At 42.2% G+C, this 17,277-nt stretch overlaps 1 protein-coding gene and 1 long non-coding RNA gene across 5 annotated transcripts in view; both read right to left on the reverse strand.

The window, feature by feature from the left end:
• Positions 1-16,775, reverse strand: part of SRPK2 (SRSF protein kinase 2) — a 145,376-nt gene extending 128,601 nt beyond the window's left edge. For 2 of the 4 annotated variants that reach the window (XM_035315669.1, XM_035315980.1), the window contains exons 1-2: positions 16,601-16,775; positions 16,429-16,507 (exon numbers count right to left, since the gene is read on the reverse strand). In XM_035315669.1, the coding sequence (XP_035171560.1) occupies positions 16,429-16,507; positions 16,601-16,616 (95 nt within the window). In that variant the 5' untranslated portion in view covers positions 16,617-16,775. The remainder of the gene's footprint in view (positions 1-16,428; positions 16,508-16,600) is intronic. The other 2 variants (XM_035315825.1, XM_035315904.1) reach the window with 2 other exon arrangements.
• On the reverse strand, positions 830-11,962 carry LOC118161544. The gene is made up of 2 exons (XR_004748085.1): positions 11,557-11,962; positions 830-1,416 (listed from the first exon to the last, which is right to left on the reverse strand). It is a non-coding gene; the product is annotated as an uncharacterized LOC118161544 (long non-coding RNA).
• Positions 16,776-17,277: the final 502 nt, after the last annotated feature.

Here is a 17,277-nt window from a genome sequence, read left to right on the forward strand (position 1 = left end):
ACGTGGAAGAACTTCAGGCTGAAAAGAACATAGCTGGCATATGAGAGCCCCAGTTGGGTTTGCTCCCTCACGGCCTCCATAAAGAAAAGAACGAGTTCAGAACAAGTTCATTTACTGTCCCCTAAATAAGAGGGACAATGTATTACTAGGAAAGGGGATAGCAAGCAATTTTGTTTATATATACACACACACAGACATGCTCTCTTCACCTCACTAATTCTCAGTTTCCAATTTTCACAAAAATGTTTCAGCCTTTGGGGTGTTTGCTCACAGTGATTGGAGCGTACACATTTCTTTTCTCCATTACTGAAATGCCACACTGCAAATCACACTTGCCCTTTTCTGCTACAGTACTGGTCCCCTCACTCAGCTTCTTCTATTTCCTTCTTCCAAATGCCCCAACCATATCGATGTAGAGCTGTTTAGATAGGGAAATGTCATTATAAACATTCACTTGTTACTCTAATATTCTAGGCATGTATTTATTTTCAGTAAATCTGGGCTTTCCTGTTCTCCATTGCTGCTGATAAAAAAACATAAATTAAATTCTATTTCAGGAAACGGGGTGAAGGTGCTTCTAATTCCTGATTAAGTTTTAATTCCACATTATCTATGGTAATGCAGTTTGAAGGAAATTACTATCATCTTAAACAGAAACAAGGCAGCTTGCTTCTTTATACTTCACTTGCTTATAACGTTGTCATGCTTTGATGAGCACACCCCATGAAGCTAACCCACAAAAAAGGTGATATTATTAGGCAAAAAACCTGAGGGGACCAATTTCTCTACAGTTCCTGAAACACTAAGATCACACATTTCATTCCTGCTATTTTCAAACAACTGCTTTATTACTGATATAACATTCATGGCAGTGACACAAACATTGCTGTGGAACAAAATCTGAGTAGGAGCTTTAAGAAGCAGCCTCTCAGAATGAGTTATCAACTCATCTTCCCGCTCCACAGCGATCATTGCTAAATCAGACATGCCAGCTCCTGATGCACCACAGTTCAGAGTTTAAGATACTAATTTAAACCATGTGCAGTTTCAATTCAAGTTAATACCTCAGGGGTGTGAACTCCAATTAGGAAGAAGCTGGCACACATTCAGTTCCATTGCCCTTGCATAGCGCCGTCTTAAAAACACTCTGAATAAACTACCACCACAAACAAGCGCTTTTTGCATTTTTTCCATCAGGTTTTGATGCTAGGGTAGAACAACCAAACATCCTATTTGTTCTGGTTTTGACTTTTTTTTCTTAAACTCTTGCAAGAAGTAGAGTCTAACAAGAAAAAAACAACACTTTAAACATTTGGTTTGCTGTGGTGTTAATGAACTTAGTTACAACATCAGAAGGTATTTAATTTACATATTTCCTATGATCAGTCACACCATGTTAGTATTTAGCAAGCTGTCCTAAAAAAAAAAAAAAAAGAAAGAAAAAAAAAGAAATATCAGAGAACTAACATACACGTTATAAAAAAATGTCATTTTTTAAATTGCTGCATTCTCCAAAACTGCAAGCTTGTTGACTCTAAAGCACGAACTTTGATTCTGTGTGTTGTTCATTTCCAGCATTCATTTTCTTTGGTTCTCCTGCAACCTGTGGCAGCTCAGGCACACATCTTCGGGCCCTCCACTGAGTTACTGGGATGGCCGCAAGTGGTGGCTAACCAGAGGACAGGGAAGCTGGGAGCAGGCACAGACCAGTCCATACACAGCAAGCACCAAAATGGATCAGAAAGCTCAAAGCCTTCTTATAAGGGAAGTGAGTAACACCTGGTGATTGTGACATTGAAACAGAAGCAAAGGAGAAGTAGCAAAGCCCACAAGCCAGCTGTGGGACGGTTGGTCATACATTCCCACAGACTAGCAGGGAGAAAGAACCCCCAATTTATCAAAAAGAATGGTGAATCAAAATTAACAACCAAAACTTCTCCATCAAATTCATGCAGTAGTATCTATTTAGTCTCTAACTCAACGCCTTTGGCCATAATGGCCAGCACTACGTGTCTTTAAAACTAGATGTCCCATCACACCCAATTCATCTTAGGTTGCTATGTATTCTCCTATGACACCTCCCGAGATGGATGAAGCTTCCCATAAAAGGATTTTTATTTCAATTGACAAATCAAAACTAACACAAAGCATTTGGTTGAATGCAATATCCACAAAATACATTTAGCCTGTTGATTCTTTTCAATTCTACTGTCCAAACCACATTCCCATTTAATCACCAGTGGTCTGTAACATGAATTCCACACCCCATGCACTGCTATGTGGAAAAACTACAACGAAAACAGGAAGAGTCTAAGAGTAAAACTGTTTTCTTTCAATATACATATTGAGGTGTGATTTATTTTAATGCTCCTTTTAATTGCAGCTATTAAAAATACTCTGTTCTCATCAGCCGTGCAAAGCACGGGGCAAGGGTTAAGACCAGGAGCAATCCCAGAGGAGGTGCAAGGGCAGGGGAAGGGAACCTGGTCTGCTGTTAGTTTATCTCAACATCTTCATTCCTCAGACAAACATTCTCATTACACAGAACAGGCTTTTCTGGCCTCAAAAATAAAACCTAAAGAAAACAGTTCTTCTATTTCTCAGTATTAATAACATGAGAAATCATTTGATTTTTCTACACCGTCTTTCCTGTAGAACATGCAGAACTTTTGCTAGCTTTGTTGAACATTCTACGATAAACTAATGAATTCTCAACAATACCTGTTTTAGGCAATTGAGGAAGTCAAGTATTGTCTCCTGAATAGTTTCAGCCTAGTTTCTAGATGCTGGATATGCTGAACAACAACACAACTTGGTTTACCAGTGAGACTGCAATACTTAAAAGTAACTATGTCCTATTAAACACCAAGGTAGTTATCTAACAGGTATCTGGCGAATTAAAAGAAATTGGTAACGTTGGCCGTGTTCTTTAGAGCTCTATCTCACATTTTAAGTCAATTGAATATTCACACATCGTGTTTTCACATCCAGCCTTGACTGTGAGCACACCCAGATTACATCTACCCACAACAGCTACACTGAGTTCATCACAAAGCTTGCAGTTCCCACGACTGCTAGTCCCTGATTAAAGAGTGACTCTATAAAATGCATAGTGCTGGAAGCATCTACTAAAATTGCTGTGTGTTATCTCCTCAAAATTGTTGACACAATTCATGACTTACAAGTTGACATATTGCAAGCATTTCTGTGAAACAGCAAGTATATGAAAATCTCTAATTTACATTAAAAAATTGAAGTAAAGCTGTAATAACATTCAACTGGAATTTGATTAAATGCCCACGATCAGGTATCATGAGACTTGGAAAACAACATGTGCTGGAACACTGTGCTACTAATATGCAAGACAGGTAGCCCCAAGCAACAGACTGCCTTAAAAAAAACAAGAGCACAAAACTAAAATGTTTTTAGATACTATTATCTGTAAAGATGGTTCCTATTCTTTTGACCCAGATGTCATAATAGCATCATGAAGCTTCTGCTCTTTTTCAAGTTTCCCTGACACCGCTACGATTTTAAAGCGTTCACCTGAGAAGAGATTCTGGCAACTGGAGGTCTGCCATATTGTGCTGTGTGACACCAGGAAAGGGAATTTGAAAGAAGTTTACATTTCTGATTTCCTCAGGGCTCCCTGTTTCATGAAAATGCTCAATTGTGACTGTGCGGCTAAAAAGAAGAAAAGTCATTTTAATGATCTAAACAGCCCCAGCCTGACCAAATCACCACCTCTGTTTTGTAACGCATGGTTACATGGCCACAATCAACCAGCAAGTTGATACCTGCATATTAGAAAAACTTGAGAGCAAAGCTTCCCTTTTAATCACTTGTCCTCTAACACCATCGGTCTTTTGCTCTTGATTATTCAGCAGAAAAGATATAAAGCTAATGTCCTTCCCTGAGACCAAAGCCTAGCACAGCCTATAATCCTGTGATTGACATTTGCACAAGGCACGCTGAAATAACAAGATTGAAATTCCTCAGGCATCTTAACTCTTATTTCACAGGTGAGCGCATTACTGAGCTACTACATAAGCAGGAGAACCAAAGCTTTAAAACAGAGCTAGTTGTTCACAGCAAGAGGCAAAAACCCAAACGCTTGACATTGATAACTTTAACTCCCAGCCTCACCTTGGCAAACTCAGAGCTGCAGTTGGCCTTGATTGTATGACAAAAGCAGCATTTTGGGCAGTCCCAGTCCTTCAGTATTTCATACCCCTTAGCTAAGGCATGCCTTCCAGGCCCTTCTACTTCACCTTTGTGTACTTGGGTTTACAAATGCTCTTCTCAAACACATATTCTACTCGTTCAATGTAATTCAATGATTTAGCTAACTTCCTGTAAGCAGGAAGGAGTTGCAAAACTGAGCAGCACGTGTTAGGTCACTCCAGACCTTTCTGGGTCTAGGCTTACGAACAGTGGTCAGGCTTACAGGTACTGGCAGATGTTGCAAGTCATCTTGTGAGGATCTCTTACAAATCTAAGAGCTGCCACACTAATTCAGATCAAATACCTATCTAGGCCAGTATCATACCACTAGGTGTCAAACATATGTTTAGAGATAGGTATAGAAGTGGATCGCTCTATATTAGGAAAAAATTACATGGCTGTGTTTCAGCAAATGCTTGGGAAATCAGACTGCACCTATGCTACAATACCCTTAAAAACTCCTGATGGTTCTAGTATCCAGCCTTATCCTTCTTAAACTCTTTTATAATTTGGCCTCTACAACATATGGCAGACACATTCTGCTGTTTGTAATGCAATAAAAAATATTTTTGTATTAAAGTCATCCTGTGTACCATTGTTTTATAACGAAAAATGGCAAGTTATTCATTATTCACTTTCTGTACCAGTTACTGTTTTTCAGGCATGTCTACAAGACATTGCTTAACCATCTTTACACATCTGAAAAGCACTGATCATAAATGAAGCTGTCCAATATCCCTGATCACCTTTACTGCCTCCTCCTTTGAGCAATTCCTTGTTCTACCACATCATTTTTGAGACAGTAAGATGAGAACCATGTAACATGAGCACAAATATAAAGAACTATTTACATAGTAGCATAATTTAAAATTTATGATTAGCTCTCAAACATTTCAATGGCTGTGCCAAAAAATAAGCTGTGCCAAGCTCATCCACTCAGGGGTTTTCTTAGTATGAATATTCAAATTGTTCCTAAATGTCTCCACCATTTTTACCCGTTTATTTTTAAATCAGCCTCCTCTCACATTAGTGCTTTTCAACAGTTATATCGTGAACCAGTCATTTTGCTCTGTTCAGGATTAAGAATTGTTTCTCTTCTTGCAGTACCTGTTTGTGTTCCCAGAAACAGCCCTCCTCTGTAGAGTTTAACAATCATTCAGAATTACACCTTGTTATACTTAATTTGTAGAGTTCTTCCACCCACATACTTTTCCTTCTCAGCTGTGACTAAGGCTCCCTGCACAGTCGGTCAAATCAGTAAGAACAGTAACACAATGCTCCTTCCAAGTACCACTGCAATCCACAAAGACAAAATCTTTTGAGGCCGCTAATGCTTAACATGCTCAACTGTGATAATGATCACTTCTCCAGCTACTTCACCACTCCATCACCAGCACACAGCTCGCTCCCTACAACAAAATCACCTTCTGTTCATCACAGTTAGAGGTCCTGCATCACTAGCCTCCTTTAAAGCAGAAATACAAGTTCATTCATGTTAGTGTATAGTACTTTGTTTCATTTGTCTTGTTTAAATAAAGTTGTTTTGCTGTGTACCTTACTTATCTACAGCCTTAGCTGCACTTAACTGGCATTCTTTCAATTACTTTCTACCTGGATTGCAGTAACATATTTTGCTTATTTTCTTCAGGGATTCAGTTTTCTTTCTACAAGACACATGACCACAAACTGTCCGAATGTCCCATGCTAAGGCAGTAGGTGACCGCTGGCTACTCCCACTCTGGTAGGAGGGAAAAATAAAACCTGCAGTCTTAGGGCACTTTCACAGTTCCCAGCTGAATGACAGCTCGGGCCCAGCCTGGCTCCCTGCCCGCGGTTCAGCAGGGCCAATCCAGACCAAAGCTGAAGCTTCTGAAGTCGCTCAAAAGGAATTCAGACTTTTACACCATTCTGAATTTTGCTTTCACAAACTAGGCGGGGAAACTCCTGAATCAAAAGCAGCTCTGTACAGCAAATAGTTGTTTCTTTCTTAAGCATGCTGGAAGAGGAAGGACCCATCCTGCTCTACGGAATGCACGCACCCCTTGAAAACACAGCTCAATTATGCATTTCCTCCTCTTACCGCAAGCTCACAGGCAGCCGGTCACAGAAGCACTGCAGTCACATGCATCTGCAAGCTCAGAGCAACTACCTAGGAAGCTCTTCTCTAAGTGCTTGGTACAAACCCATGTATGCAGCTCAGCCTAGGAAGACAGAATAACAGCACATAGAGGTGAGCAGAAGCAGGAGGCAGCAAGCAGACAAGCAAACAGGAGAATGACTGTGGTGAGGGAGGAGAAACTGAAGAAAGATCAATTAAGAAAAAGAGCCACAAGAGAGAATTTTCTTTAGACCCATGAATACAAGAAAAATATCACTGTAGAACAATTTGAGAATTAGTAAACAACTGATTTCAATATCAGAATTTAAGATAGAGATATTGTACTTAGTTCTGGCTCTTATCTGTACAACAACAGAGATATTAAACCTTTTTCCTCAGGGCTAGGAAAATATAATTGACCTTTAACTATGGAGCTCTCCCTTCCATTTTTCAAAAACTGCAAACAAAGCATTGACAATAGCTCAAGGCAATTGAAGCCCTTGATGCTTTCAGTCTCCTCCATTTAAATTACCGACTTTTAATTGACTAACCTTAGCTGAGGAAAAACAGTAAGGCACCAATACTATCTAGAAACATTATCTCACAGAAGCCTGTTCTGTGGTTTGTCTTTAACCAAAAGGTTCAAGATAGGTCGTCTTTAGTATTAACACTCAAAGAGACTGCCCAGAACATGACTTCATTACTCAGGACTCTGAGATCAAAGCCAAAAATACGCCAGCTGGTTTGGTGGACAAAACCAAAACGTGTGGTATTTAAATTTATGCACTGTTTTCATCATAGGATTTCCAAATATGTAGCCTGAATTTAAAACTGTACACACTACTCAAAAAGAGTTTCTATATTTAAAAAAGTTCACTTTGAAACTTAATAGACCATATTTTTCAGTCCAAAAGCTTATGCACAATGTCTTCCATTAAACACAGAGGCTTTTTCTATCTGCTCCAGCAGATAGAAATTGCTGCAATTACGCTCCGTAATGTGTGCTTTATTACACCATGCTTCTTTCCAGCCAATTCTCCAAGTATATTCTGCATATGATCAGAAATCCACCCAAATCCAACAGGTCTCACAACAGGTCTCTCTCTCTTCCTAAAAGGGGAGCTACTACTGGAGTAGAGAAGGGGGCACAGGAGGAAGAATACTCCCAAAGCTCTGCTGACTTTAGACAGCACCACTCCTCTTACAGCATGCTGTAACACGACTGTTGAACAGATTAAAAGGGAGAAATGAGAAAGCAAGGCTAAGTATCATGAAAAAAAGAGTACAGACAGGAAAACCAGGAAGCAATGGTTATCACTTCAAATACATGAAAGCCAGGAGTATTTTAAAGGTCTGAATACTGGGAACTGTAAAGACAGGTGGAAAGGCATTTTTTTGTTGCTTCAAATCTTAGTATCTTTTAAAATGTTTTTAAACAGTCTAACAAAATAGGGCCCCAATCCCAAAGTCCCAATAGTAAATTAGAACAGAATTAGTTATTGATTATTAGAATACAGGCTAGATTACATAGATAAGAGCTGGGCAGAATTATAACAGGAGTCATCGGTAAGAAAAAGAAATGTTATACAGCAGTTAGATTTGTAATCAATACTTTCATTATTAACCATCCTATCTCTTCTGTACAGGACTGAGATCACCTCACTTGCCTTCATTAGATATTGGCATATCTTGGGGTACTATCCTTCTGAATCTTTCCTAGTCCTTTTTAAAAGCTATTAAAAATTAACACTACCTTCTCTAACAATCTTCAGTGAATCATTCCAAGACAAACAAACAAAAAAGCATGCTGACATTTTTGATACAGTTCTTAAATTCTGAATTCAAATTATCATCTTTGTTTCATATCACACCATCCAGTACAGAAAGCAACTGCCCTCAAAGCTGTACAAAACCAAACAGAACAATTTTCGTCGACCAGCTCTTTTCCACAGAATTTCTCTCAATACAATTCAACATGTCATCACATAAAAGCCCATCTCTGTCTCAGGCTAGTGTCAGAAGTATGTTAGACATGGAAAAACAAAGACTTTTCAGGAACTCAGATGTGCACAATGGTTAAGAAAAGCACAGAATCATATTTCAGATGATGCCCCCCAACCCTGTGGAAGAAAACACCTCTATCAATAGACTGGACTTACTGTTTATTTCTGAACAGTGAAGAATCTGAGAAAGCTTGAGAGCATTACAAAATATGAGGAGGTACTACACAGCAGTGTCCTCCAAGGGCAAAATTTTCTTGTAAGAGCTTTTCCTGCACAGGCCTGTGCCAATAAGCGAAGGGGCACCTGGCAGTATGTTTTAAGTTGTTAGCATTTACACTCTCTTACAGTCCCTGAACACATCACAGTCGATGGGCAGATACAGGATTACATCAAGCTTTGAGAGTGCAACGTCACTCCCTATAGGAAGCCTTAGAGGTATCCAGGCAGCCTTTGATCAGCTAACAGAATCCACCCAGCAAACACCTACGTGCATGGGAACTCCCTGATAGAGGCTGCTCTTAAAAATACAACTTAGCTGTCACAGTGGCCATAGTACAAAATGATTATTTTGTTTAAGCATAACTAATGCATATGAGGAAGCGTTAAAATACTTTTGTAATACCCTGACACATCAACTTTCTAGTCTTCCTCACATATTTAGATCCAGACTTCCTTCAAAGGATTAAAACAATAATGTATATAGAATATAAAAGTTATGTGTACATATATATGGGTGTGGGTGTGTGAACATACACATACACCATACAGTAGATGATTTTAAAATCTAGTAGTATTTTCGCAAGACAAAACAGGAAAAGGAAGCTAGATAAGGTTTACTGCCTAAAGCTCATTGTCCGTCTTAAGCAATTACAGCCAGAGACCAAAACGTTTTCATTTTCAGTATAGATATGGATTTACTCTTTTATTACAGACCGTAAGAAGGCAAACAGATCAGCACTCTGTGAACACCCTCAAAATCGATGTGTGCTTACGAGGAGCGTGTGCAGTTTCCACTACTGCCCTACAGTTCATTAGTTAACGGAGAAGTCGTCTGCGCTGCCTCTAGCTTCTCCCGTGAAAAGATGGCAATACTGAAGACTCCAACCCTTGAAAAACAGGAATGGAATTTAAAACAAAAATCCGTTTTTAAATACAAAAGCCTAGTCCCTTAAGGATAACTAATAAAGTTAGTTAGCAAGGTATTGTGTCTGTTCCTCAGCAGGACCACAAGTTCTTCTCTACATGAGGAAACAGAGGTAGCTCAATCTAATGCCATGTTTTGATATAATGCTCTCATCATCCCACACTTCTACTGCTTTAATGGAATTCCTAGCTTTGCTAGGCACATTTATGACACAAAATACTGCAGGCAATGCTTGAAACTGAACACTAATTTTACCTGAGAGAAGTCATGCTGGAAGACAGCAACAAAAAAGTTAGATATCTAGCATAGCTGTGAGAACGGTTTCTTTCCAGGTTTTACTTCTGTCATTTTTCTAGATAATCTATGGCTACCAAAAAGAATAGTTTGTGCATCCTTTTTTCTCTCCCTACGCATTAAGTCTTCATAATGGTCAAAAATATTTAGGACACCATCAAGAAGCCACATAATAAAGGAATTCTTTCTTTCATGTTAACACATGTGAATTCAATCAGGTTATCCAAAACTAAACACTGGACCAAATCACATAATTTTTGTCAAACCAAATCAAATTTATTATACAATCTGACATTCTCATTTATTCAGTAAAGATTTCCAATATATATCTTCAAATTGTAGTTTTAAAAAAAAAAAAAAAAAAAACAGTAACTTCCAGTCTGTCCTTATTTTGATAACGAAAGGAAGAGAGACATGTTTATATTTCAAGTTCCACACCCAAGCCTTGTCCACAAAATTTATTACCATCCTGCTCCATAGTTACAGAAGAACAAGTTAAACAAAACAAAAATGTACTGCAGAACAAGCCCTGTCCTTTATCATGAAAAAACAGCCCAACAACTCATCTCAATATGATCTGAAACGTAGTCATTTTCCCTCCCTGACCAAGGTGCTCTTGTTCAACAGTATTATGTTCAACAGTATTATTTTCCTTAACAAGACTGTTATACAATGTTATTTCATCAAAGAGAATTATTACAAATGAGATTAAAGTGCCAGTATGGTTTCTCTAGTCACTGCCTGCTCAAAAAGCCATGAATCTTGACAGATTTGCATTATCTTTGATAATAGATGTGTTTATAGGACAATCACAGAATGGCTTGGGTTGGAAGGGACCTTAGAGACTATGTAATTCCAACCCCCTACCATGGGCAGGTACACCTCCCACCAGACCAGGTTGCCCAAAGCCCCATCCAGCCTGGCCTTGAACACCTCCAGGGATGGGGCATCCACAGCTTCTCTGGGCAGCCTGTGCCAGGGCCTCACCACCCTCTGAGTGAAGAATTTCCCCCTAAGCTCTAATCTAAATCTCTTCTTGATTAGTTTAAAGCCATTCCCCCTTGTCCTGATCTGATTGATCAAAAAGTTGTTCTGTATCTTTTTTTTATAAGCCCTTTTAAGTATTGAAAAGCTGCAATGAGGTCTCCCTGGAGCCTTCTCTTCTCCAGGCTGAATAACCCCAACTCTCTCAGCCTTTCCTCACGGGAAAGGTCTAATACATCTTTCTTGTGCTGGGGGCCCTAGACCTGGATGCAGGGCTCCAGGTGGGGCCTCACAAGGGCAGAGCAGAGGGGCACAATCCCCTCCCTCCCCTGCTGGGCACCCCTCTGTTGATGCAGCCCAGGACGCAGTTGGCCTTCTGGGCTGCAGGCACACACCACTGGCTCATGTCAAGCCTTTCGTCCACCAGAACCCGCAAGTCTCTCTCCACCAGGCTGCTCTCAGTAAGTTCTTCTCCCAGTCTGTCCTCATGTCTGGGGATGCCCCAACCCAAGTGCAACACCTTGCACTTGACCTTGTTGAACCTCATTAGGTTCATGTGGGCCCACTTCTCAAGCTTGCCCAGGTCCCTTTGGATGGCATCCTTTCCTTCCGTTTTATCGACTGCACCACTCAGCTCGGTGTCATCTGCAAACTTGCTGAGGGCGCACTCGATCCCACTGTCTATGTCATTGATAAAGGTATTAAACAGTCCTTGTCCCCTGAGGGACAGTGCTTGTCACCAGCCTCCACCTGGACATAGAGCCATTAACCACCATACTTTGGGTGCAACCTTCAAGCCAATTCCTTACCCACTAAACAGCCCACCCATCAAATCCATCCCTCTCCATTTTGGAGATCAGGGTGTCATGTGGGACTGCGTCAAAGGCTGTGGAGAAGTCCAGGTAGATGGTCTTCCCTTGTCAACTGATGCAGTCACTCCATCACAGAAGACCACCAGATTGGTCAGGCAGGATTTGCCCTTGGTGAAACCATGCTGGCTGTCTCAGATCACCTCCTTGTCCTGTATGTGCCTTGCATTGCTTCCAGGAGGATCTGTTCTAGGATATTCCCAGGCACACAGGTGAGGCTCACCGGTCTGTAGACCCCAGGTCCTCCTTTCTACCCTTTTTAAAAATGGGAATGATGTTTCCTTTTTTCCAGTCAACATGGACTTCAGCTGACTGCTAGGACTTTTCAAATATGATAGAGAGTGGCTTGGCAATTCCATCAGTGAGTTCCCTCAGGACCTTTGATGTATGTCATCGGGCCCCATACACTTGTAGCTGTTCAGTTTCATCAGGTGGCCTTGAACCTGCTCTTTGCTTACAGTGGGATGGACTCAGTTCCCCCAGCCTTCACCTAGGACTTGAGGGAAAATAACCACGGGTTCACGGACAGTAACTACTGTCAGTACACAAATCTAGAGCTACAGGATATTTTCTTACTATATGATACCAGGAGCTGCCATATGTCAAAATGAATGAACACACCTAGTAATACACGTGCTACTTTACACTGAAATTTACTTTAGATTCTATTGGATTCCACAAAAAAGTCTTTGATATCTGTTTTATTATGACATTACAAAGGTGAACATTAGTTTGACTCAGGCATTCAAGCTCAAGCATGTCACAACTCCTACTTAAATTTCTGTAATGAATACATGCAATTATTTACTTCTTTACAAAAGAATTGATAGCATTATCTCTATGCTACAAAAATCAACTTTGTTCCTCTCAGCTGAATCCTTCTCTATGTTGTACTCTTAAAGAGGGTACAGTGTTAAGCACCTGAAGCCTACATACACTGAGTGGGCAAACAACCAAGATAGACAGTTGTAGCCTTGTGGTACACACAGTTTAATGAAATCTTAAGAAAAATTGACAGAAATAGGATGATAAAGCTCCAACTAAAATATTCTAAGCAAGAAGACAAAAGATTATCAAGAAAGGAACCAAGAGTAGCAATCCCATCAACATCGCATGTTGAGTAAAAACCCCAATCCGATACTGAGAGCGGGCTTCTTAAATTGATCCACCCTGGGATAGGATGGATGTCTAGGATATCCACATATTGCAGCCTCAGACCACTAGCAGTCAAAAAATATACAGAAAAAAAGCAAATAAACAAAACACATTCCCATATACATACCCTTGAGGAGAAAAAAAAAAAAAAACCGGGGGGGGGGCCAAATGAAAAGGGTTAGAAGGTTTTCAGAAGTTCTGCAAGCAAAAAATAAAGTCAATGACAGTCACTGTAACACTGTGCAAGATGGATATTTCTCCTCAAAGTGTGACTCTCATTAAGAGAAGGTTGAAAAGCACTGTGCTAGAGAAACATTGACAAGCAAAAGCAGTGGATCATTTTCAGACAGTAAGGTACAACAATGATGTCATATATCCAAAAATCTTGATAGCTGTGCAATACCTAATTACCCCAAGAAGTCAGTTATATGGAAGCATGCAGTAAAGAAATCTGGCACTTCCCAAGTAATCTAAGATACACATTACCTCACCTCTTTAAAGAGTTATCACACATTCATCATGGCCTGTTCAGAAGCATCTCTTAAAGACAAAACCAAAAATACACTGTACAAGAAAACTGAAAAGACAATCTTTATCTCTGGACTTAGGCATTTCATTACTGAACTTGGTAATCTTAAGGGTCTTTTCCAATGTAAATGATTCTGTGATTTGCACTGAAGTATTCAACACATGATTCAATCCTCTCTCCATACATCCATAAGCTACACGTTAACATCTGGATCTTTCCACATGCAAAACTCTACTCTTTAACTTGGGGTAGAAACATATAGTAAACATGTTAAAGACGTACCTCAGGGCACCTCTTACAGAACTGGCCTCCACCAGTGCTAAATAAAGGGCAGTAAACAAGCTTGTCTATCTGTAAGACAGTTTACCTCCAAACACGGGCATGGGCATGTGTTGAAAATGCTACTTCACAGACCTCTCTCAACGCAGATCTCCCTTTTAAGGAGAAGTAATTCACAGAGGACCAGAACTAACCATTTTGATTAATCTTCTGCCTGACTCAGAAAATACATAAATGGTTTGTACAAGCTGCATGCGAGTCAATCTATTATTACAAAAATCAAATGCTAACCATTATTTTTAAATAACGAGATATTATTCTTTTTCAACAGTCTGGGTGACTGAATGCAAAGTGAGGCCATACCAACTATATTTTATTATTACGTACAATTTTAGATATAGTCTTGATCCAAGACAAAGTATTTCCACTTCAGAACATGAGTCATTTACCTTCTACTTTCTTATTTTTCCCACCTATTACCAAAGTAATCCGGATTCACCTCCATCAGTTCTCATCACTGACTTAAGGGGGTCAACGCTGAGCAGTCCCCGGATTGATCTCGCAGCCTTCCATGGCAATCAAGGTCATAACAGACAAAAAGCTATTCAGCGTCAAAGAGCACTGTAATTTCTTCTTCTTGTGTCATCATCCTAATATTATTCAAACAAAAGCCTGCAAGTAAGTTAGAATGTGATGTAGCTCTCCTAGCCAATTCTAGAAGAGGAATCCTGCACTTCCTTTGAAGCACATTGTTACCAGCAACAATGGAAGTTGCTCTTTAAAGCTACAACCCAACAGAGAATAGCGTTAAAAAAAATAAAGCAGCTTTGGATTCAAAATTGAGTCACAATTAAGTAATTCACTACTTGGAAGTCACGTTACAGAATTTCTGCCCCTCAGATATGAACATTTTCATTCACATGATGTGCACCACAGACACTGTAGAGCTCTAACACACTGGTATATGCTGTAACAGCTGGATTAAAAGAAAGGCTAAGAACTGGAAAAAAAAAAAAACAGACTTCTGATGAGATTTCTTTTCTGAAATAATGCTCACTATTCACTTTACGTTGGGGGCCTAAACCACATATTTCACTACATACAGAGAAACTTAAAGTCTTGCAAGGAGTTTCCCAAGAAGCATAAAATGGAGGAGGTCTCAATACCACACATGTGGTTTGAAGAGAAAAGAAAGCAAACACAGCAGAAAAGAAATGATGGCTCCAATGTCTACCACAGCAAAACCACCGTTTCCCGAGGCAACTGAACAGATTGGGCCACTGCATCTGGAAATGCCGACTCAGTATGGCAAATGGCCAGCTCCTGACTGCGCACCCTGACTTAACAGTAGCCAGTTTCTTCAAACTGAAAGAATACCAGCTCTGCGCTTACTGAGGGCGTCTGTGAAGGGAAACTTTTGACAGACTCATTCAGCAAGACATCCCACTGCAGCCCTGGTTTTAAAAAAAAATGTAATAGTAATCATTAAACACTATGATCTAACTAGAACAAAAAGTTATTAATAATCTGCTGGTTAAGACTCTACGAAAGCTACAAAACCCTAGAGGTTTTTATAGGAACCTAGAGTTCTTGTAAAATGTGACATGTTTCTGTTTTCAAAGTGGTAAAACAAAACCACGTAATGTTACAAACTGACTTTCTGAAAGGTTTCGGGAAAAAATAGAACCAACCCAATTGTATTGTGTATATTGTGCCCAAGATTGATTTCCATTGCAGTAATTCCAACTTCACACAACCAAAAGCATAACGTGGCATCTGTATAACGCAGGAGAAAAAAAGCAGCAGCAGAACAGGGTGCAGACATTAAAGCCTGATGACCACCACAACAGATTTCATCCTGCGATGGTTTCACCTGTCTCACAAGGAGAAAGAAAGCTCACTTATGGTAACTAAAAAAAGTAAATGAATACCAGGACCAGGGGGAGTTTATTATTTCTTTCTATAGAAATCAAAAAGAAAAGGACTTTACACTTCAATTACTTTCTATAACACGTAGCCATACCTTTACCCCATCACATAGACATGTGATGGGGTAAACATCATCGGTTACATCCAGCTCCCCTGGCCTAAAGACGGGGCAGTTCAGAGGAGAGGGGAGCGCGGGGCATCGGGACGCGTGTTTGCCCGGCGGAACAAAGTAGGACCCCCAAGGGACAAGCACAAAGCCAAGAGGCTAGGTCACGTTTCCTAAGCCACCAATAAGGTCTCACTGAACCAAACACAGCCCAAGTTAGCGCAAGAAGCACGTAACACTGTGAGGAGCAAAACTAAACCAGGGAAAACTCCAAAGCTGCCTTATGCCAGGAAGGGCTCCTAGGAAAGAGGTGCCCAAGCAGGAGGAGGACGACAGAGGCGAGCTTAAAAACACGTATCGGACAGCGAGAACGGATGGAGAACGTGAAGACAGGAGGGCGAAACATGACGATTTCTATCAGTACCCGCAACAGGCACTTAAATAAAATAAAACACGGACAGCCCTGGGCGGCTAGACCCAGCTGGGGCGAGGGAGGGTGCCGTGAGGAGGTGGCAGGGGCAGGCAGGGGGCTGCTGGCAGCCGGTCGGTGCGGATGGCGGAACACAAGGCATGGGAGGAGGAAGGGCACCGCCGGGGGGGCTCGGAAAGAGCCAGGCAGCAGCGGCGGTGCCCCGGGAGAGCTCGGCCCCCGGAGTGCCGGGCGACAAGGGCAGGCCGTGCCCGGAGCCGCAGAGGGGTTGGGGACGGGGCTGAGGGGACGGGGCGGCGCCGCGATGGACGTTACGGAGCGCAGCCGAACGGTGGGAGGAGGCAGGGAAGGGGGGGGGGGGGGGGGGGGGGCCCCCGAACTCACTTCTTGTGGGGCGGCTTGTCCCTCCTGCCCGCCGCCGCCGGCTGCTTGGGCCGCCGCCTGCGGGCCTGCAGGGCCAGCACTGCGGGGAGGAGAGAACAACCGGGAGACGGCGTTAGCAGCGGCTGCCCCGCCACCCACCCCCTCCCCAAAACCCTATCTCCCGCTGCGGTACCTTTGCGCGAGTTCATCGCCCCACGCCGCACGCTCCGGCCGGACTCGAACCCGGGTCCTCGCCGCTCTGCCGCGCCCTGCCTTGCCTCGCCTCGCCCTGCCCTGCCCCTGCCGCGTCCCCGCGCCGGGCACCGGCCGGCAGCAGCGGCACCCCCGCCCCGCCCCGCTCCGCGCCGACACCCATTGCGCAGGCGCAGGCGCTGGCGGCGGGGCCGGGGCCGGAAAGGCGGGGGCGGGGCGGCGGCAGGTGGCAGCGGGAGCGCACCTGAGGCGAGGCCAGGCTCGGTGCCTGGTGCTCGCCCGGCCACTCGGTGGTAGCCTGTTGGGCTTAGCTTTGCTTGTTGTTTATTAATTATTATTGTTATTGAGGGGTGCGCCCCGCGCTGGGATACTATAAACTTTGTGGCAGCTTATTCTGTAGAGTCGTTAATAAAGACCTCCAATATCATCAGGTCCAACCACCCCCTACCACCAGCATCACCCATTAACCATGTCCCTAAGCACCACACATCCCTAAGCACCACCTAAGTATTTGTGTGAAATCTGGTGCTCCTTCCACAGAGATCCCCAGGCCCGCAGTCCTGAGGGATTTCAGGGAAGGCATGGCAGAGGCAGGAGTTGTGCAGGGCTCCCTGAGCCCCAAAAGGGACAGCTCTGCCCTCCACCAGCAGCCACCTC

The sequence above is a fragment of the Oxyura jamaicensis genome, chromosome 1, assembly GCF_011077185.1.
Source record: "Oxyura jamaicensis isolate SHBP4307 breed ruddy duck chromosome 1, BPBGC_Ojam_1.0, whole genome shotgun sequence".
Taxonomy (NCBI): domain Eukaryota; kingdom Metazoa; phylum Chordata; class Aves; order Anseriformes; family Anatidae; genus Oxyura; species Oxyura jamaicensis.